At 36.2% G+C, this 21,393-nt stretch overlaps 1 protein-coding gene across 2 annotated transcripts in view; it reads left to right on the top strand.

The window, feature by feature from the left end:
- The window catches only part of ACTR3 (actin related protein 3), a 92,864-nt gene that overhangs the window by 28,465 nt on the left and 43,006 nt on the right, over nucleotides 1-21,393 (top strand). The window contains exons 1-3 of one of the 2 annotated variants that reach the window (XM_023730180.1): nucleotides 9,435-10,367; nucleotides 14,904-14,959; nucleotides 18,350-18,474. In XM_023730180.1, the coding sequence (XP_023585948.1) occupies nucleotides 18,403-18,474 (72 nt within the window). In that variant the 5' untranslated portion in view covers nucleotides 9,435-10,367; nucleotides 14,904-14,959; nucleotides 18,350-18,402. Of the gene's footprint in view, nucleotides 1-9,434; nucleotides 10,368-14,903; nucleotides 14,960-18,349; nucleotides 18,475-21,393 lie in introns of those variants that run through there. The other variant, XM_004375075.3, reaches the window with a different exon arrangement.

The raw sequence follows: 21,393 nt of genomic DNA, 5'->3' as shown, positions 1-21,393 counted from the left end.
CAGATATGGTACAGCAGGGCAGGTCTAGCTGAAGAGGAGTTACTGGGACGGGTTGTTTGTAGCACTTACTACAGCCACCAGGGCGGGTCGGTGATCAGTGCAGGGCAGGTTCCAGTAGGCCGTGCCTGTGCTGCTTGGTGGTGTCATGTCAAGTGCACAGTGCAGGTAGTGAGGATGCAGTGGGGAGATTGTTATGTGTGGAGCAAAGATGGTTATGGGAGAGAGGAGAGAGGAACAGGAGCCAAAAACTTACAAACAAACAAAAAAGAATGCTAGGGGAGCTTGCCATTGGAATGGAGAGTTGAGAGACTATGAAATGGAGAAAAATAGAAAGGGGAAGAGGAAAAAAAGAAAAGAATGAATAAGTAAAAATCAGAAAGGTTAAAGAACCGCAAAGTTCCCAGGGATCCCACTGATGCAGCTATGAGGTCTGGGAAAGTCGCTCTCAGGTGTTGCAGTACAGCCTGGCTAGAAGGTGTAGAGGTATACAATGCCTGGTATTCAGGGATCAGAATGAGAAGGAAGATATAGAGAGATGAGAGACTGAGCAATGAAGAAAGACAAAAAGGGAAAAAGAGGGAAAAGGAAAGAAAACAAATTAAAAGAAAAAAAAAACAAGAAAGACCCCTAAGAAAAACAAAAAAAAAAACCAACGATAAAAGAAATGCTCTCAGGGATCCCTCTGCACGTCTGTGGAAGCTGAAGGTGAGTTCCTTGCCATGCAGCTGCGCCTGGCCAGAAAGGGCTCCAACTCAAGAAAAGGAAAAGAAAACAAACAAACAATTCAAAACGAACAAATAAACAAAAGCCCCGTGATCCCACCAGCGCGGTAGCCGAGACCGGGAAGCAGCTCCACACTCGAATGGAGCTCCGCAGCCCGTCAGGAAGAAGCAAAGATGGCTCACGGAGCCAGGCACTCGAGCCAAAGGAGGGGGAGGCGGCAAGAGGCAAGCAAGAAATCAAAAGAAGCAGGAAAAAAAAAAAAAGCAACAGCATCAGCCAACAAATGGCACTCAGAGACCCAGCTAGTGCTGGCTGCTGTTTCTGGACAAGAGACTGTGTCCCCGGGAAGCAGAGGAGGCCGAGTGTGGGTGAAGAAGGGTAGGGAGTGGGTAAGCATATGTCACAAATTGCAGGCGCTCTGGAGCCTCTCATAAATAAGCAAAGGTGGCGTTCGGAGCCAGGCACTCGAGTGAAAGGAGGGGGAGGTGGTGAGAGGCAAGTGAGAAATCAAAAGAAGCAGAAAAAGAAAAGCAACACTAGCAGCCAACAAATGGCCCCCAGAGAGCCACCCGCTTGGGTGTGTGGAATCCAAGCAGCCGGCGCTTCCTGGTCAAGAGACCGTGGCCGCGGGAAGCAGAGGAGGCCAAGCCGGGGCGAAGAGGGGTGGGGAGTGGGAAAGCACACACCGCAATTTACCGATTGTTTTATCTCCCGCTGGACGCTCCGTGAGGCTGCTTTCTCATAACCCTGTTTGCTGGTCTCCGATAGGAGTCCAAGATGGTGGATCCACGCTGCGTTAGCTGGTAGGGAGCCTCTGCATGAAACTCTCCTCGCTCTCCATTCTCTGTCAGTTTTCTCACTCCATTTGGTGCTTAGGTGAGTTCTTTATCTCTTCATTTGATGTTTTAGGTTTTCAGGATTGTTGTATTCTCTGTTCGGCTTAGTTTTTCGGATCTTTGCTGTGGAGGGACGGTGTGGCGCTTTTGCCTAGAGCGCCATTTTGCCGGAACCCATGTATGATGTTCTTGATGTCATTCCACAACTCGTCTGGTCTTCGGTCATTAGCGTTCAACTCATCAAATCTATTCTTGAGATGGTCTCTAAATTCAGGTGGGATATACTCAAGGTCGTGCTTTGGCTCTCGTTAACTTGTTCTAATTTTTCTCAGCTTCAGCTTGAACTTTCATATGAGCAGTTGATGGTCTGTTCCTAAGTCAGCCCCTGGCCTTGTTCTGAATGGTAATATTGAGCTTCTCCATCTTCTCTTTCCACAGATGTAGTTGTTTTGATTCTGGTGTATTCCATCTGGCGAAGTCCACTTTTATAGTCGCCATTTATGTTGTTGAAAAAAGGTATTTACAATGAAGAAGTTGTTGGTCTTGGAAAATTCTATCATGCGATCTCCAGGATTGTTTCTATCCCAAAGGCTATGTTTTCCAACTGCCGATTCTTCTTCGTTTCCAACTTTCACATTCCAACCACCAGTAATTATCTATGCATCCTGATTGCATTTTTGATTAATTTCAGACTGCAGAAGTTGGTAAATATCTTCAATTTCTTCATCTTTGGCCTTACTGGTTGGTGTGTAAATTTGACTAATAGTTGTATTAACTGGTCTTCCTTGTACGGGTGTGGATTTTTCCTATCACTGACCATGTTATACCTTAGGATAGATCTTGAGATGTTCTTTTTGATGATGAATGCAGTGCCATTCCTCTTCAAGTTGTTATTCTTGGCATAGTAGGCCGTATGATTGTCTGATTCATAATGGCCAATACCAGTCATTTCAGCTTACCAATGCCTAGGATATCAGTGTTTATGTGTTCCATTTCATTTTTGACGATTTCCAATTTTCCTAGATTCATACTTCTTACATTCCACGTTCTGATTATGAATGGATGTTTGCAGCTGTTTCTTCTCATTTTGAGTCGTGTCACATGAGCACATGAAGGTCACGAAAGCTTGATTCCATGCACGTCGTTAAGGTTGACTCTACTTAGAGGAAGCATCTCTTCCCCAGTGATCATTTGAGTGCCTTCCAACCTGAGGGGCTCATCTTCCAGCACTATATCAGACAGTATTTTACTGCTATTCATAAGGTTTTCACTGGCTAATTCTTTTCAGAATTAGACTGCCAGGTCCTTCTTCCTAATCTGTTTTAGTCTGGAAGTTTAGCTGAAACCTGTCCGCCGTAGGTGACCCTGCTGGTATTTGAATACAGGTGGTGTATCTTCTAGCATCACAGCAATACTCAAGCCCCCACAGTGCAACGAACTGACAGATGCATGGGGGCTACCATGACATGTTACTCATCATTTCTTTTATAAGACTGATCTGTCTTTTGTCATTTGTTCTCCTAACCTTATTATGTTTCCACTGCTATTGTTCTAGTCATCTGGGCTTTGAAGACCTCAAAAGTGCTTCTGACTTTTCCCCTCTACTACACTACCTTCTGTAAGGAGTTTCCAAGTACTCCCATGTTTGCCCCAACCCCCACCAAAATCAGCATTGTAGATTTTTTTTCATTGCTGCCATAGTCCACAGAGATTTTCTGTATATTTACTTGCTTCCCTGGGCAATAGAGGAACATTTTTGGTTTAGCTTTTCAAAATGTTATATTGCTTTTATGAATTTTATAAAATTAGATAGAATAGATTTGCCTTTGTCATTTTGTGCCTTTTGTAAGCCATTTAAAAAAAATGACTTTTTTTTTTAAAGTACAGGTACTCCCTGACTTATGACGTATTCGAGTTATGACAAACTGCACTTACGACTGTCCGTTTTTTGTTTTTGGTATATCTTATCATTAATAGTACGTACTATTTACAGTGTTGCAGCATGTAATATGCTGATGTTATCATTATCAGATGTTCATTTTTATGATTTACTGTTCATAACACTGCTGTATAGTGGGCTATGGTCTGGTCTACAATGAAGTCAGTGTTGGCAGTCATAATGGATAGAAAGTTAGGCAATGTTCAACTCTAATGATATATGAGAACTGAACTGCACAGGCACCTGACAGCTGTTAGAACTCTGACTTCATTGTTAATGACACTGATGCCAACTTCATTGTAGACCAGGACTATGGTGTGATCTTATTCAGTGTTTTGTGCCATAAGAAGCATCAGTTGTTACTTTGAAGCCAAGTTGTTCAAGTTTCTCTAACTGTAACACCTTCACTGCTTATACCTTCAACAATATGTCTAGCAAAAGAAGTCATGCCACTCTAATAAGTTCTAATCCAGAAAAGAAGGTGAGGAAGACCCTAGACATGGATATAAAGATCATTAAGGACTATGATAATGTAAAGAGACTCTGGCAAAATAGCACGTGAGGAAGAACTGTTTCATTTGACCATTTCAACAATCATTAAGGGTAACAGTAGGATTTTGGAGGCAGTTAAAGGAGCGATTGGCATAAAATCGATAATTTTAACAAAGAAGATGCAAGGGCCAGTCCACAAAATGGAGAAGCTGTTGATTATTTGGATAGAAGACCATATCCGGAAGAGAGCTCCTATAAGTTTACTGATAATTCAAATGAAAGCACGTAGCCTTTTTGAAAACCTGAAGGAATAACAAAGAAGAGACTACTGCAAGTACTTCAGTGCCAGCATTGCTTCAAAGGCAGATTTGGCCACATAATATGCATATAACTGGAGAAGCAGGAAGTGCTGATGTTGAAGCTGTCAAAAAATTCAGTGATGAGTTGGACAAGATAATACAAGATGAAGAATATCTACCAGAGCATATTTTGAACGTGGATGAATCAGGCTTGTTGTAGAGATGGATGCCAGAATGGACCTATATTCACAAAGAGACGAAGTCGATGCTTGGTTTCAAGGCATTTAAAGACAGAATCATGCTGCTGCTTGGAGGAAATGCTGCTGGATTTATTTATTTTTATTAAAAAAATTTAAAAAATTTTGTTGAGAATATACACAGCAAAACGTACACCAATTCAACAGTTTCTGCATGTACCATTTAGTCACACTGATTACATGCTTCAAGTTGTGCAACCAGTCTCACCCTCTATTTCTGAGTTGTCCTCCCCCATCAAAATAAATTCACTGCCCCATAAAGTTCCTATGTAATCATTCAAGTTTGCTGTTGTCAGTTTGATCCCATATAGATAGTTCTTAAAAGAGCATAGTGTTCAAGGCAGACATTTTTTACTATTTAAGCTAAACTATTGTTTGGTTTTAAGAAGACTTCAGGGAATATTTCTGGTTTAAAGTTTAAAGATTATCTCAGGACAATAGTTTCAGGGGTTCATCCAACCTTCGTGGCTCCAGGAAGTCTGGAGCTGATGAGAATTTGACATCCTATTCTGCATTTTACCCCTTTTGATCAGGATTCTTGTAAGACTCTTTCATCAGAATGTTCAGTAATGATAGCTGGGCACCATCCAGTTCTTCTGGTCTTATGGCAGAGGAGGCAGTTGTTCATGGAGGCAATTAGCCACACATTCCATTTCCTCCTATTCCTGACTCTCCTTCCTTTGTTGCTACAAGTGAACAGAGACCAATTGTTGTGCCTTGGATGGCTGCTTGCAAGCTTTTAAGACCCCAGGCAGAATGCATCGAGCTAGGAGATAGAAAAGAAGCACTAAACATGTTATTAAGCCACTTAACTGGGATGTCCCATGTGACCATGACCCTAAACCTCCAAACCAAGAAACCAAATCCCATGAAGTTTTTGTTTGCACATAAGCAGCCTCAGCAGTTACTCTTTTTTTTTTTTTGTCATTGTAAGTATGTTTGTCACACAACTTTTGCCATTTCCTTTTTTTACAGATATACAGCTTATTGATAGCATTTAACACTAATTGGCTATGCAACCCTACCCTTAAGATCAATGTGATTTTTCCATCACCATTAACCTCCCTTTTCCCCTCCCTCCTGCCCCTGGTAAATGCTAATAAACTTTGTTCTCTATACATTTGTCTTCTCTTTTAAGTGAGGTCATACAATATTTGTCCTTTTGTGATTAACTTATTTCACTCAGCATACTATCTTCCAGCCCCATCCATGTTGTAGCATGTATCAAGACTTCATTTCTCCTGCTGGCTGAGTAGTATTCCATTGTATATATGTATCACATTTTGTTTATCTATTTGTTGATGGGCATTTAGGTTGTTTTCCCCTTTTGGCTGTTGTGAATAGTGTTGTAAGGAACATTGGTGTACGAGTCTCTGTTTGAGTCTCTGCTTTCAAGTCTTTGGGCTATATACCTAGGAGTGGAATTGCTGGGTCATATGGTATTTATATTTTTGGTTTTTTAGAGGAACTGCCACACTGTTTTCCATAATAGTTGTACCATCATTTTGCATTCCCACCAGCAATGGGTAAGGATTCCAGTTTCTCCACATCCTTACCAGCATTTGTTATTTTCTATTTTTTAAAATTCTTAGCCATTTTAATGGGAGTGAAATGGAATCTCATTGTGATTTGATTTGCATCTGTAATGGCTAATGACGCTGAGCATGTTTTCATGTGTTTGTTACTTTTGAATGTCCTCTTTGGTGAAATGTCTACTCCAGTACTTTGGTCATTTTATGATTGAATTATTTATCTATTAAGTTGTCAAGGTTATATATATATTATAGTTACTAGATTCTTGTTGAATATATGGTTTCCGAAGATACTCTTCCAGTTGCTAGCTTTTCATTTTTTTTTTTTGTAAAGTCTTTTGATTAACAAAAATTTTTAATTTTTGGCTGCTGAATTTAAATTAAAACCTTTTCTTGTTTGCCATCTAAAAACCCCCAAGCATTAAAAAACATTGATAAAAATAAGCTGCTGGTCTAGAACAGGAGTTACTCCCAGAGCTGGATGATGATTGTGTTATTTGAAGATTGATTTTTTAAAATTGTTTCATCCCAGAAGTGCACGCCTATTGCCTTGAAAAAAGAATTTCTTTCAAGATCATGCTGCTACTTGATAAAGCCCCAATTCGACAACCGTGATTCAGCCTCTGGATCAAGATGCATTTGCCACCTTCAAGGCATACTACCTGCAGGCTACATTTGCTCAGGGAATAGCTGCAACAGATGGAGATATGGTAACTTTATGTGCTTTCTGGAAAAAGTTTAATATATAGTGTATCTGGAATATTTCATCTTGGGAGGAAGTTTTGGAAAAATACCTGCAAGGGATATGGAAAAAATTGCTGAGTTATGTGAACACCCTCCAAGTATTTGATCAGGATAATATGATGGAAGAGATTGGTGGAAAAAAAATCATTCATGTGGCAAGAATACTGAATTTAGAACTTGATTACCACCAAAGTGGAACAGCTAGGTCATGTATCACGAAGAAGCAGAATTGACAGATCAGGACGGAATGGATTTTGAAGAGGAAAGAAATGGTGAAGAAGAAAGAAATAATGAGGAAGAGGAAGGAGAGAAGTTGTTAAAAAAATTTCAGTGAAAGGATTAGCTGAAGTTTTTTTTCTAAAGTAAATTAGGGGCTTTGGTTTCTTGAAAATACAGACCCCAAACACTGATCGTTTTGCTAAAGTCAGTGGGCAGATTCGGGAAGCAGTGAGATGTTACTGTAAAATGTATGAAGGAGGAAAAAAAAGAAAAGGACCATACAGACAACTCTCACTAATTTTCTGACTAGAAATGCCATCCCCATTCCCAGGGATAATCCAGATGATCCAGAACCTTCCACAAGTGGAATTATTGTTGCAACTGACAAAATGCCAATGTTGTCTAACTTTTCTTCATCACCAGAGTAAATTTTTATGATTTTTGTATTTTTTATGTATGTATAAAAATTTACCTGTAAGCTTGTATGTTATGTTTCCAACCCACAAGGACAAATGAAGATCAGATTTATAAAGATACTGGTGGCACAGTGGTTAAGCGTTCAGCTGCTAACTAAAAGGTTGCGAGTTTGAATCCAACAGCCGCTCCTTGGAAACCCTATGGGGCAGTTCTAATCTGTCCTGTAGGGTCGCTGTGAGTCAGAATCTACTTGACGACAACAGCTTTGTTTTTTTAATAATGAAAACTTAACCAAAAATGAGGTATTTTACTTATGCAGAACTGACTTACGACAGAGTTGTTGCATCAGAACCCCATCATGACTATCTGCATGTTGTTGTTAGCTGTTGACCAGTTGGCCCTTGATTCATGGTGACCTTGTGAACAATGGGGCTGCTATGTCTTGTGCCATCCACATGATTGGTTGTAGACCAGACTGTTAAGATCCACAGGGTTTTTATTGGCTGATTTTCGGAAGTAGATCACCAGGCCTTTCTTCCCAGTCCATCATAGTCTGGAAGCTCTGCTGAAACCTGTTCAGCATCAATAGCAACATGCTAGTTACCACTGACAGATGAGTGGTGGCTCTGCATGAGGTGCATTGGCTGGGAGTTGAACCCATGTCTCTCCCATGAAAGGTGAGAATTCTGCCATTGAACCACCACTGCCCCCAAGTTATCTGTTCATAGTTGACATAAAAAAAAATTCGGGTTCATAGTTTCTTTTTAAATACTTCAAGGCAACATAAAATGTAACTAAAGCAATATTAAAAATATATGCACACAATTTATTCAGCAGTAGCAAATTGGAATTCCTTAGGACTGTACTCATGCTGCCAGGGAATCATACAATAAAAATCAACTGTATCCAAAAAGAATGATAAAAATGGTAGATTTTTATAGGGCCTGTAGGTAAGATAAAGAATTCGAGTAAAATAAAAGAACAACAGTGAAAAGAAGGATGAGCGTTAATATGTGAATTCTAGCATTTGCTGTGTTTTTTCTTCCTAACTATAATTAGCAAAGCTTTTATAAATGTTTTCTACTTTAACAGTTTGATTGCTGGGGTTGAGGATTATGCAGGTTAAAGTGGATGTTTAGGTAAATCTGGGAAGGTAAGTCATAGTACTATACTTTGTAGAATGTTGAGGACTGGTCTTTATCATCAAACCAGTGGGCAGTCATTAAGGTGTTTAAAAAGCAGAGAACTCATTTTTCTCACTCATTCTGTTAATACGGTGAATTACATTGATTTCAAGTCTTCATCTAATAATTCTAACACTTGGGTCATCTTGGAATTGCCTTTTCCCTTGAGAATGGGTTACCTTTTCTGGTTCATCTGTGTGGACTGTTTTTGCTTTGTATGAATATGCTAGTTAATCTGTTCTTCTGTTGATGGACATTTGTTTCTAGTTTTTGGCCATTATGAATGCTGTTGTGAACATACATGTGCACACTTTTGTGTGGACATGTGTTTTTACTTCTCTTGAGTAAATATCTGGGAGTAGAATTGCTGGGTCATATGTTAAGTGAATGTTTAACTGTTTTCCAAAGTGGCTGCATCATTTTGCACTCCAACTGGGAATGCATGAGAGTTCCTCACTGTACTTTTAATTTGCATTTAGTTTATCCCGTGGAGTTGAGTATCTTTTCATTTAATAGCCATTTCTGTTTCTTTTTCTGAATGGTTACTGTTCTTTGCCTTTCCTTCCTCCCTTCCCTCCTTTCTTCCCTCTCTCCCCCACTTTTTCCCTTCTTTCTTGTCAACTTTTAGGTATCGTTTGTGTGTTAAGGAGATTAACTTTATCTCTGAGTACAAATAATTTTTCTCTGTTAATGAATTTTCTTTTGACTACTTTTGGTGTGTTTTTGTAAAGAAGTTTTTAATTTTCACAGTTAAAGTATCAATCTTTTTTTTTTTTTTTTAATAGTGTTTGGATTTTAAGTTAGAGAGAAAGACTGTCCCACTGGAAGGTTATAAAGGAATTATCTCAGATTTTCTTTTAAAAGTCATGGTTTGATTTTTTTTCTCTTTTAATCTTGATACATTTAGATTTATCCTGCTGGAAGGTGTGCGATTTATACCCAATTTCATTTTTTTTCCAGGTTCCAAGTTTTGATTAAAACTGAAAAGAAATAAGGTTCACAAGAAAGAAACATTAAGTATCTTTAATTAGGCAATACATTGACAAATATCTCAAATTTGGATAGTGTACGTTAACAGTTCTTCTCTGCTGTAGCCTAAATATGTTATTTTCTTGGAGAAATGATCATACGAAGCAATGGTGCTAAGTAATCTAACCACTTTTATATAAAACACCTGTTTTATGCAGAAAAATATTTAACTGACGTGTTTGCAAGTATTGTCTCAGTTCCAGGTTGAACTCTTGAAGATAGTTACAAGGCTGGATGATTAATAGCTAAAGCCAAAAATACTTTTGTGGTGGAAGAATCACTTGTTTTTACCAATCTGCATTTTTTTTGAGCCCCATCAAGCAAAATAAATAGAGAAGGGGCCACTTTTGGATGTTATTATTAATGAATATCAAATGACATCAAGATAACATTAATCCAGAAGGTTATTAAAATATGAAGTTTTTTTTATTGTGGGTTGAATCTGTGGATGTTAGTAACTGAGCTCAGTTAATAGCACTAAATAGAATCCATAAAGAAAAATGCTTACAAGAACATTAATTGCAAAGATGTACCAAGGCCTGGCGATCTGCTACCAGAAGGTCACAGCATTCAAAACCCTATGGAGCAGTTCTCCTCTGCACACGTGGGGTCGCACTGAGTCAGAGTCAGCTCAACGACAGCTAACAACAATCATCACCAACAACACAAACTACCGGAATTGAAAAATTCAAAATGGTAAATGAATACTTAAATGATATTTGGAAACATGAGGTATAAGTTTCTGTACTGATGGTGATATGACCTTGAAAGGCTTTACATCAAGAATTCATTCTTGTTTCTAGATTCAAGATTCTAAATTCACTTCAGAGAAGCTTACAAATATGAAAATTTTCTCCAAGTCTGAATTCTACACTAAATGATGTATCTGAATGGTAAATTTAGGAAAAATCCAAGCCATCTAACCCCATTTCAAAAACTTAATGAGAAGAAATGGGATCATAGTGTCTATTGGTTGTCCAAAGGCAGAGTTTTTGCTACAGGTTATTTATTTAGAAAGGCTGTGTGTGTGTGGATGTGTGTGTGTGTATATGAACGGAATGCTTTTTTATTGTATACTCTGACAGGTATTGCCTTCATAAATTGCTTATATAAATCATTTTTTTGAGCACCAAAAGGAACTTAATGGAAAATTGTAAGGGCTGTGGAAAAATAAAGTGTATTAACAGTATTTATGGATACAAAGAAAAAAAATCACTTTGGAAAAGTAAGGTTAAAAATGGTTCACTGTGATGTTTGGTCAATATTAGGTTTAATTCTAAATGTTTTTATATCTAGGAGAGCTACAAGCACATATGCTTAGAGAAATATTTGATATGAAAAAGTTTTATTTGAAATTCATTTGCATTATTACAGAAAATTTGAACTTTTTTATGTCAGTGTGAAAGAAGAGCTCTTAGTTTAAACAGTGATCACATTCTTAAATTATAATTTAAAGAGTTCAGGTTGTCAAATTCTGATTGCGAGAAAGGAATTTCCTTTAGTCAGAGTAGAAGTGATAGAGACTCTTCTGCCATCTGTACAAAGTTTCTTCTCTATGGTGACTATCAAGAGCATTTAAGGCTGAGATTTTTATAGTTCTGATTTTTTTATTCTTGTTATGTACTTCCTATATGTTTATTCTCTAAACTTTGACTCTTGTGATTTTGTTGTTTGAGCATTATTAAAACTCTACATTTTTAAAGTTTACTGGTAGTATAAAGAGGGTGTTTTTAAACAGTGAAATTCTTATTTTTGTTAATCTAGTACTTTTTTTTCTCTCTACTAGAGAAAATGTGACTTTTGACACTTGAGCCTAACTCAGCAAGTTTCTTCCAGATTTCAGGATACAACTTTCTGTATTTTCTGGAATGTAGTCTGCACCACAAAATTTTTCTTTGAGCCAGGAACGAAATTAATTTTTAGAGTCTAAGCAACTTTTAAAGTTAAGTAAACTGGAACATTTTCCCCATACTTCTTAAAAATTATTGAAAATATTATTCTCAAGGTAGTTATCAAATACCATAATTTAGTGGTTTGTATAACTATACTGCATCAGTCTTTAAAAGATTTTGTTCTTTTGAGATATTATTTAAGTTTTAAACTGAAGACTAGAATATTAGTGACTGTATTTGTCTGTTGTCCTCCCAAAATTTAAATAATTATTTTGCTATGGCAACTATAAAGACAGTAGAAATGATTAAGTTATGGTACATTCATGGACTCTAAAACTATATGGAGCCATTTTTGTATTTCAGGGAAGAGGCTTTTTGTTTTGATTATATATTGACAGTGTACAACAATTTTATTAAGTTTATTAGGTCCTCTTTTGGTGTCTGTTTTGAAAGTAATTCATTGCTGAATATGCTCAACCTAGGGAATTTGATTTTGGCCAGGAATGGAGTGTTGATCAATCTGAGTGATTAATGAGCTGGTTAAATATAGATTTCTTAAGAGAGTTTCTACTGTAATATGATCTCTCCTTTAACTGTTTTATGGTATATTAGGGAGATGGCGTTTACCCACATGAAAATAACAATATAGGCTTGTATATATTTCCAGATAGCTTATTGAACGTAATGATGACTGATAGTTAAAATGATCAGGAAAGACTTCATGGAGGAGTCTTAAATTGTGATGAGAGCTTTTCTGAAGTGGCATAGTGTAAGCACTGATAGTATGTGAGGGGGAAATGTGCCTTGAGCTGGGTTCATGAAGCAGGTGATGAGAGACAATTAAAAAGTTAGATTTAGTAAATTTGTACTTAATCCTGTAGGTAACAGAACATCATTTGAAGGTTCTTGAGTTAAAACTACTTTTAGGGAGTCTATTCTCTTTTGTAGGGGTCTTAGAGGTGGCAAATGATTGGAACCAAGGTATGGTTGGGTATGACTCCTTGAACTGCTGTGGTAACAAGTGGGAATAAAAGTGGAGGGATTAATATGAAGGATCATATGAAGGAATAATTTGGTATTAATCCTTCCACCAAGTGATGGCCAGAAAGTAGGGTTTATGATTCAGTTTTAGACTGTCTCATTTGAAACTAGTCTTTATTTTGGCATGGTATAGTTAGTTCCATTTGTCCACTGGGGAGTGAAGTATACTGTAGGTCCCAGTTCTTCTCAGTGCCATAGCCTGTACTTTCTTCGTTACTGTTTTAAACTGATAGTACACTCTCTTATTTCAGCTAGGTTACAGTTAATATCAGTGAGTTCAGTGGGACCAGATTATTCACTCTAGTTGATGGTGGTTTTGTGTGTTTGAGTAATTAGTTCTAGTTTTTACGTCTTCAGAAGAGGTCGAGATGTTCCATCATGCTGGCCTCTATATATTACTGGATTTTTTTTTTTTCTTCCTTCATACTTGAAGGCTTTACATGAATAAGAGACTCTGGGTTGGAAGAATAGAAAGATATTTGGCAGTGGAAGGGTGATAAAAATTTATCAGATACAAGCTACAATCTGAGAATCTTCTACAGAGGATTGGTTTATGTGTCAAGGGATAATTTGTATCTAATAACTACAAGCATTTTAAACTTCCAGTGTTTAGGTATGTGCATGGACTTTATCTTATTATGGGGGGAATGGAAAATTTGGAGGGAATGAATATAAAGAGTAATTGAAGTTTACATTTATTGAGTGTGTACTATGTGCCAATACTGTGCTAACTGCTTTACTTGTTATTTAACACTATGAACAATTTTGAACTATTTTTTAATTTCAATTTTTATTTTATACATGACGGAATCAAGGATTAGGAATGACTGTTAAATAATGCTTGTACTTACAAAGGCAAGAACAACTATCTGGGGGAAGTTACGAAAGTTTTCATATAGAAGTAGTGATACTTAACCTGAATTTTGAAGATTTTATAAGAGTTTCGCAGTTGCATTCAAGGGTAGAACGAGAGCATCTCACATGTTAGGAACAGTGTTAATAGTGGCTCCGTGGCGTGAAATGAAATGAGTTTTTATGGTTAGAGAGTCTGGTGTGGTGGTAAGGCAGGTGGTAGAGGGAGGTTTGTGAGGGGCTAAATATTAAAGGGCCCCTATTATTATTATTATTGTTTTTCATTAAAGGGTTTTTGAGTGCCTTGCAAAGACATTTGAATTTTTTTTTTTTCTTTCTTAAAACATGGACAGTGGGGAACCATTGACGGGATTCCATCAGTAGAGCAGTATCACATTTTGAACAGTTTATATTTTCCCCTTATTTTTAGTGATTTAAACCCTTTGGCACTCTCAGTTCTTGAATTTAGTTAGTTTTGGGGCTAAAACATAACCAAAAGAGAGATTTTTATTTTCCTTTTAAGTAGAAAAAATTCATGCAGATATTACTAGAATCCAAGAATATCCCAGCAATTTACCTTCCTTCTGTTTAGCAGTGGATCTGAATATGGAATAATATAAAATATTGTTACTTTCTCTTTATAGCCTGCTTATATTTAATAGCTTTTCCCATGTAGCCAAAAAATGTCCAGCTCTCCTCTAAGTATCCCCCAACATGCTGTATGTAAAATCTTAGGTTTTATAGTTTCTAATCATGGTCATCATAATTTTGTTATTGTAAGATTATAGCCTGAAATCTACTGTGGAAAAATATTAAAAAATTATATTTATTTTTGAATAGTAAAGCATTCAAATGGTATGAAATGATGTACCATAAAAAATCTCCCTCTCATCCCTGTCCATCACCTGCCTAGTCCCCTTCCCTGGAGGCAATCCAAATTGCCTATTTCTTGTTTACCCTTCCAGAGCTATCTTGTGCCTGTGCAATCAGATATATTTTATGTTCTTACCCTTCTTCTTTTTATTTATAGTATTGTATCTTGCTTTGTGCTGTTAACAGTACATTATAGATATTGTTCCATATCAGTACACCAGTCTTCTTTATAGCTGCATACTATTCCATAGTATGAATTTAGCATAGTTTATTGAACTAATTTTAGTTTCTCTTTTAGTGGACATTTAGGTATTTCCATTCTTTTGCTGTTAAAAAGCAAGATTGTAACCAGTGACATTGTATGTGTGTTATTACGCACATGTATGAATATCCCTGACATAATTTCAAAAGTGGAGATGTTTAAATGTACTGAAACTGTAGAATTTTGTATATTACTTATTCAACAGAATCTCACTTCAGAACAGTCTTAGAATGGAAGTCTAGGAGTTAAATTTGTAATTGCTATTAGTAATATTAAAATCTTTATAAATTTTTGTTTTGTTTTGTTTTGCAGGTATACAAAACTAGGATATGCTGGAAATACAGAACCACAGTTCATCATCCCTTCCTGTAAGTACTTTTTAAACCACAAATGAGCTGATTTAAAGATCTTTTTTCCTAATAATTAAGGTAAGAAAGGTACTCATACCTGACACTGTAAGATTAAGTTCTTTAAAAAACATGGTTTGCCAAGTTCTAAGTGTAGCCCCATTCCCAAACCCCTGACCATTCATCTCAGCTCCCTGTTTAATAAATCTTCCAATTATCTCTTTTTAAAGAAAAAAACGAGTGAACTGATAATTAAAAATTTTATGCTTTGAGGTTATTGCTGTTGACAGTGTATGGCTGTAACTAATTGAGGTAGTCTATCTCCCCTCACATACCTACAAAGACTGTCTTTTGGTTTGTGGACATGATTATTGTTTGCAGGGCCAGTGCTTGTTGGCATCCCTGATGAGTGCCCGTGTTCTAAAATTAGGATGGCAGCTCACCTTTACAGATGTTGACCTCAGCTGTTTTCTAATATCCTGTAACTATACTGTTCTGGTACATTATATCTTAAGAATGCTTTTGTTCTATCCTATTTTTGTTAACCTCACTTTAGCTGACCGTCAGCTATCTTTCAGTAGTTTTAAAAAAATACTATCCAATTGCGTTTGTTAGCATACTGTATTTTTATGCAAAGAACGGGCGCCTTCTATGTTTGTTTGCCAACCGTGCCCTCCCCCTTTGAGATATTTTCATAAGTGCCTCTATACCAATTTTTTTTTACATGTTGCTGTAAAATTAGCATTGCACACTTACGAAAATACATTGCAGGAGGAGGGCACAATTAGTTGGCAAACAAATGTAGAAAGCTTGCGTTGTGTAAAAATATGGTAGGTTGTGAGTTGTCTTGTCCTTGATGGACATACTTTTATACTTTTGACTTTCAAATAATTTATCTTTTGTACATTATATAGTAACACCTCTAAGCTTCCTTGTCATACTACCAGATTCAGACTTGCACATCAGATAGCAAACCTTTTGAGCCATTGCTTGGTGTAGTGCTGATTCCAAGCTGAATACTGGAAGTGTCATCAGCTCTGCACAGCAGTATTTATGCAACTATTTGAATATTTTTATGTATTCTTCATTTATGAAAAGAAGACAATGGAAAAATTAAAGTGCAGAGAATAGTGAAAGAAGCATTAGATCTCAAAATCAGTGAAGTTGAGAATAAGGTGGAAATTATTAGGCATGCCAAAAACTGCATTGAGCACTCATTGGACATAAGCAGGTCAACTGTTTTGTCATCTGTGTAGGAAGAACAATATTAAATTTTTTGTGTGAAATGTGAGAAATATTCTGTTGAAATTTCACCTAAAAGGGGACGTGTATTTAGAGGTTTTTTATATTTTTTACTTTTTGGAAACAAAACTGTATTTGACTTTTGCACTTCTAATTTTTTGGAATGCTTTTTTAGGAATCGATTTTGTAAGAGTTTAGACTACTACCTAAATTTTACACTTTAATACCTAAAATGGATTTTAGATAATACTGATGAAATAGCTCATTCATGTGAGTGTCGTGGTCTTAGTTTGGTGATATTATTCCTTTTTCCTTATACTGCATTTACGCTTATTTGTTGTCTATATTGAAGGGCAGGTTTGCTTTTTCCCCACATTTATATATCAGTGCATTGATAGCTTCTTGTCTATTTTAAGAATTTGGTGACAGTTGTTGGCTCTATTGCTGATGAATGTAGAGGTACTTCCATGGGCTAGTACTTACTTGACTTTTATTATAGTTGTTTTTAGTGTTAGACCGTTGTATATGCTGTTATTGTGATCTCTCTCTCTCTCTCTCTCTCTCTCTCTCTCTCTCTCTCTCTCTCGATGACTTGATGTTAACTGGTTTTTGTCAAGTTGGTACTAAATATAATTTAAAATAGCCCTTTTTTAGGTACTGTTTTCTTAAAGTCTGTTAGGTGTTGGAAATAAAAAAGTAATTTTATGTAAAACAGTTTTTTTTAATTAAAAGTTGAATTATTTTAACATAGGTGTTAAATTTGCAAAATGGGCATGATTGAAGTATTTATTTACTTAATAGGGTTGTTGTGAGCCATCAGTGAAATAATGCATGTAGAATGCTTAGGAATGTTTAGCACTTCATAACTTCACAATAAATGTAGCTGTTTCTGTTTCATTTCTGTCCATTAGTGCACACATAGATTAATCAAAGCATTCTTTGTCATTTTTGTGTGTTACTTCAAAAAATTTTCTTTATCTTAAGCATATACAGCTTAACATAGTTTCTCTCTTATATTAGTCTTTTAAGAAAAAATATGAATATTATCAAAATAAACTATCATAGAATAATATGGAGATAATTTAGATTAATGTAACTTTTAAGAAGTTATTACTGTGGGTACATTTTTGATAGCCTAGGAGCCCTAGTGGCACAATGGGTAAGAGCTACCTTAAACAGCTGCTAACCAGAAGGTTGCCAGTTTGAATCCACCAGCTCTCCTTGGAAACCCGGTGGGGCAGTTCTATCCTGTCCTATAGGGTCGCCATGACTTGGAATCGACTCAATGGCAAAGAGTAAGTGCCTAGAACATTTGAATCCCTTCTTATTTAAAAGGCTACGTTGTTGTTATAGTCTGGTGAATATGTGTATATATATCTCTCCCCATCAAATATAGAAGAAGCTGACTGGATGTAGGATTTCTTTTTCTTTCACTCTTCTGTATCCACCCCATTGAGAATATAACTGTTATTAAATAAAGTGTAACAGTTAAATCCCAGGTCAATTTAAGTGCATTCAGATAAAAGTTATTTTGAATGAAAGACTACTTAACTTGAAGGATTTAGAAATTTATAAATTAAGAAATATATAACAAGTTAAGTTTTAGCTCTAGAACTGTATGCTGGATTTCTGAAATTATTTAAGGAGATTATTGTTGTTTTACCTACATGATTTGAGATATCATGTATATATGATTAAAATTTAACAAACCTCTATGCCAATCTTATATTTAAATTACTAGTCCATATAGTTAGTGCAAAGAAGATAGAAAATATGAAGACATTTTTTAAAATTCTATTGGCAGTTTTCTTTTTATATTTATTATTGGTTTTCACTTTTCCCTTTTTGATTTTGTGTAATTTTATTCACAATCCAAATAGATCTTATATAGATTTTTAAAATGTAGCTAAAACATTGTCATAGCTGTACTTCTTTTTTTAGCTTTCCACATTTGAAGCCTTGTCTCTGAATGGAAGTTGAGATTTCATTGTGTTAAAATGAATTTTGTCACAGCTTTCTTATGGCCTTTGTGCATTAGTTTGACAGTTTAAATATGGCTAGGTCATGTTTTGTTTCATAACACTTTGTAATAAAAAGTATAAATTAAAAGTTTGTCTCATTTGAAGAAAATGGATTTTTTTACATGTCTAAATAACTTTGGTTTTGAAGGTATTGCTATTAAGGAGTCAGCAAAAGTGGGTGACCAAGCTCAAAGGAGGGTGATGAAAGGTGTTGATGACCTAGACTTCTTTATTGGTGATGAAGCAATAGAAAAACCTACATATGCTACAAAGGTATGTTTTTATGATTTGCATAAATAACTACCAATTTTCTTAAAAAAATATTGTTCACTGATTGTGATCTCTGGAGTTTCACTCAGTTATAGACTTAATACCCTCAACCTCTTCACAACAGAAATGTTTTTCTGGTGGCACCTTCCCAACCTTGCTTTAACTCTGCTTTGTCTTTTTACCCCTAAGAGGAAAAGTTTAGCCTGTTTAAGTGACCAATATTTACATTTCCACACTCATTGTATCTCAGAGCCCATTGTAGGATTAACTTCCTCTTACCTCCACATTGTCACACCTAGACCATTTCTTTTCCATTATAATTCAAGCCCACACCATTTCTCTCCATTATGAAGCTTATGTCACCTGAAAGTGCCCTTCTTTTTTTCCTTCTTTCCCTTTCTTTTTCCCTTCTCCTCTCTCCCCCCTTCCCTTTTTATTGAGGCATAACTTATATACAGTAAAGCTTGCAAGTCTTAAGTGTACTATAATCATAAAAGTTCAAGATAAAGAGCAAATCATATAACCCTGAAGCTTTCCTTGTGTCTACTTCCACAGTCACCACCTCCTCACCAAAAGGTAAACACTCTGACCTTTATCATCTTATTTTTAGAGCTTGACTTTGCCTAATTTGTAAATTTTCTTCTTTGTACCTCTTTTTTTTCCCCTTCCCTTCTCTCTCATTTTTTTTTTATTTAACAGCTACCATGTGTAACAAACCTTAAGTGCTGAGAATACAGTGGTAAATAAGAAAGATAGCTTCTTTGACTCCAAGACTATTATAATGTGATAGAAAGGAAGACATTGAAGAAATAATTACAAGTGTGATGGGGGTTAGAAAAAGGATCCTCTGGGAATATATAAAGGAGTAGCTAACCTGGTTTGGAGATTCAGGAAAGTCCTTGAGTGAAATGTATAAGCAAGGTTATTTTAGGCAGAGAAACAGTATATAGGAAGACTTTAAAGTCCAAGAGAGCCTAGAACTGCAACACCAGTAGGCCTGGAGCATAGAGAATGCGGAGAAAAAGTGAGGAGGCTGGATAGGCCCGGACAAGATCATGGAAAGTGTTGTTAGGCTCTGTTAAAGAATTTGAACTGTATTATATAGCTGACATTAATGGATTTGATGAATAATTTTAGTAATTAAAAGCACAAATACTGGAATCTGACTGCTTGGGCTTGAGTTGTGGTTTTGCTGCTTTCTAGCTTTGTGATATCATCCAAATAACTTAACCTCTCTGGGGTTCAGTTTCTTCATTTGTAAAATGTAGACACTACTTTAAAATTGTTGTGAGGCTTACTGAGATAATACATATAAAGAAATTTTTACAGTGCTTTGAACATAATGAATGCTCAGTATATATTGTTTGTTTCATTACTTAAAATGATTACTCAGGTTGTAGTGACAGTGAAAAGAAATTATTCGGGGGAGGCAGCCATGATTCTAGGAAGACAAGATAATTGATTAATGCAATAGCTAATGCAAGGAATGTTAATGATTTGTTCTACAGTGGTAACAGTAGAGATAGAAGCAGAAGTGTGTGTGTGTGTATGTGTGTGTGTATACATGCACAACACATTTAATGTTTATTATGGGAAATTTTATATGCAGAAGTAGAGAAAAGAATAAAATGAGCCCTCATGCCTATCACACAGCTTCAGCAATTATCAACCTATGGCCAGTCGTGTTTTATCACTACTCCCCTGTTCCCTACTGGATTATTTTAAAGTAAATCCTATATGTAATTTCATCTGCAAATACTTATCTTTTAAATATAAGAACTTCTTGAAAGGTAAATATCACTCTTAAAAGAAACATATAGTTTATTAGTATCATCTAATATCTAGCCAGTGCTCAACTTTCCCTGATTATTTCCTGTATTGGCTTACCCTGTTTGAATCAAGATCCAAACCAGGCCACTCATTAGATTTCGTTGATAGTCCTCTTAAATCCTTTAATATTCTCCTGCTTGTATTTTTTTGTTTTTTCCTTGTCATTTATTTGTTGAAGAAACCTGGTTACTTATCTTGTAAAATTTACCGTATTTTGGATTCTAATGATTGCATCCTTACAGCGTCATTTAATATGGTCCTCTATTTCCTTTATTATTGTAAAATGGTAGTTAAATCTAGAGGTTTGATTAGATGTATGTAAGATTTATTTTTTTAACAAGAATAAAGAAGTAGATGTTTAATGAGAAATGGAATGATTAATGAGATATTGGTGATAAACTAGAAGTAGTAATGGAGGGTAGTTCCCATCTCCTTGATAGTTTTCTTACTGAGATTGAGAACATTAAAGGACAAACACTTTTGCTTGGGGTGGTATAGGGAAGAGAGGATAAGTTTAGTTTTGAACATGTTACATTTGAAGTAGCTGAGACCTCTGAGATACTGTTAAACAGTCTACTATATGGATCTTGGCACTGAGAAGCAAGAACAGAGCTGGAGATTTGGAAGATAAGTTACCTCTGGAGGGCATGAAATTACGTAGGGAGATGTATACGCGTGAGACAAGGCCTCAGACAAATCCTAAGCAATACACCATTGAAGTTTGGTAGAGGACATAAAGCCTGCAGAGACCAAGAAGCCATGGTTGGAGACAGGTATAAACAGAGAGGAATAATAAACTATGGAATGCTGCTAAAATATCAAGTAAGCTAGAGCCCATAGATTATTTGCTGTCTTTAGCTACGAGGGGGTTATTTAAAACCTTAATGAGAGCTACCACCACTGACTTCCCTGACCAGGATCACAACAGAGGGTTCTGGACAGAGCTGGTGAAGGATGTAGAACAGAATTTTAACACACAAAAAAAGACCAGACTTACTAGCCTGAAAGAGACTGGAGAAACCCTGAGAGTATGGCCTCCAGACACCCCTTTAGCTCAGTGGTGAAGTCACTTCTGAGGTTTACCGTTCAGCC

The sequence above is a fragment of the Trichechus manatus genome, unplaced genomic scaffold (assembly GCF_000243295.1).
Source record: "Trichechus manatus latirostris isolate Lorelei unplaced genomic scaffold, TriManLat1.0 scaffold00033, whole genome shotgun sequence".
Lineage (NCBI taxonomy): Eukaryota > Metazoa > Chordata > Mammalia > Sirenia > Trichechidae > Trichechus > Trichechus manatus.
The sequence above is the reverse complement of the archived record's forward strand: the minus strand, read 5'-3'. Positions and strand labels throughout refer to the sequence as shown.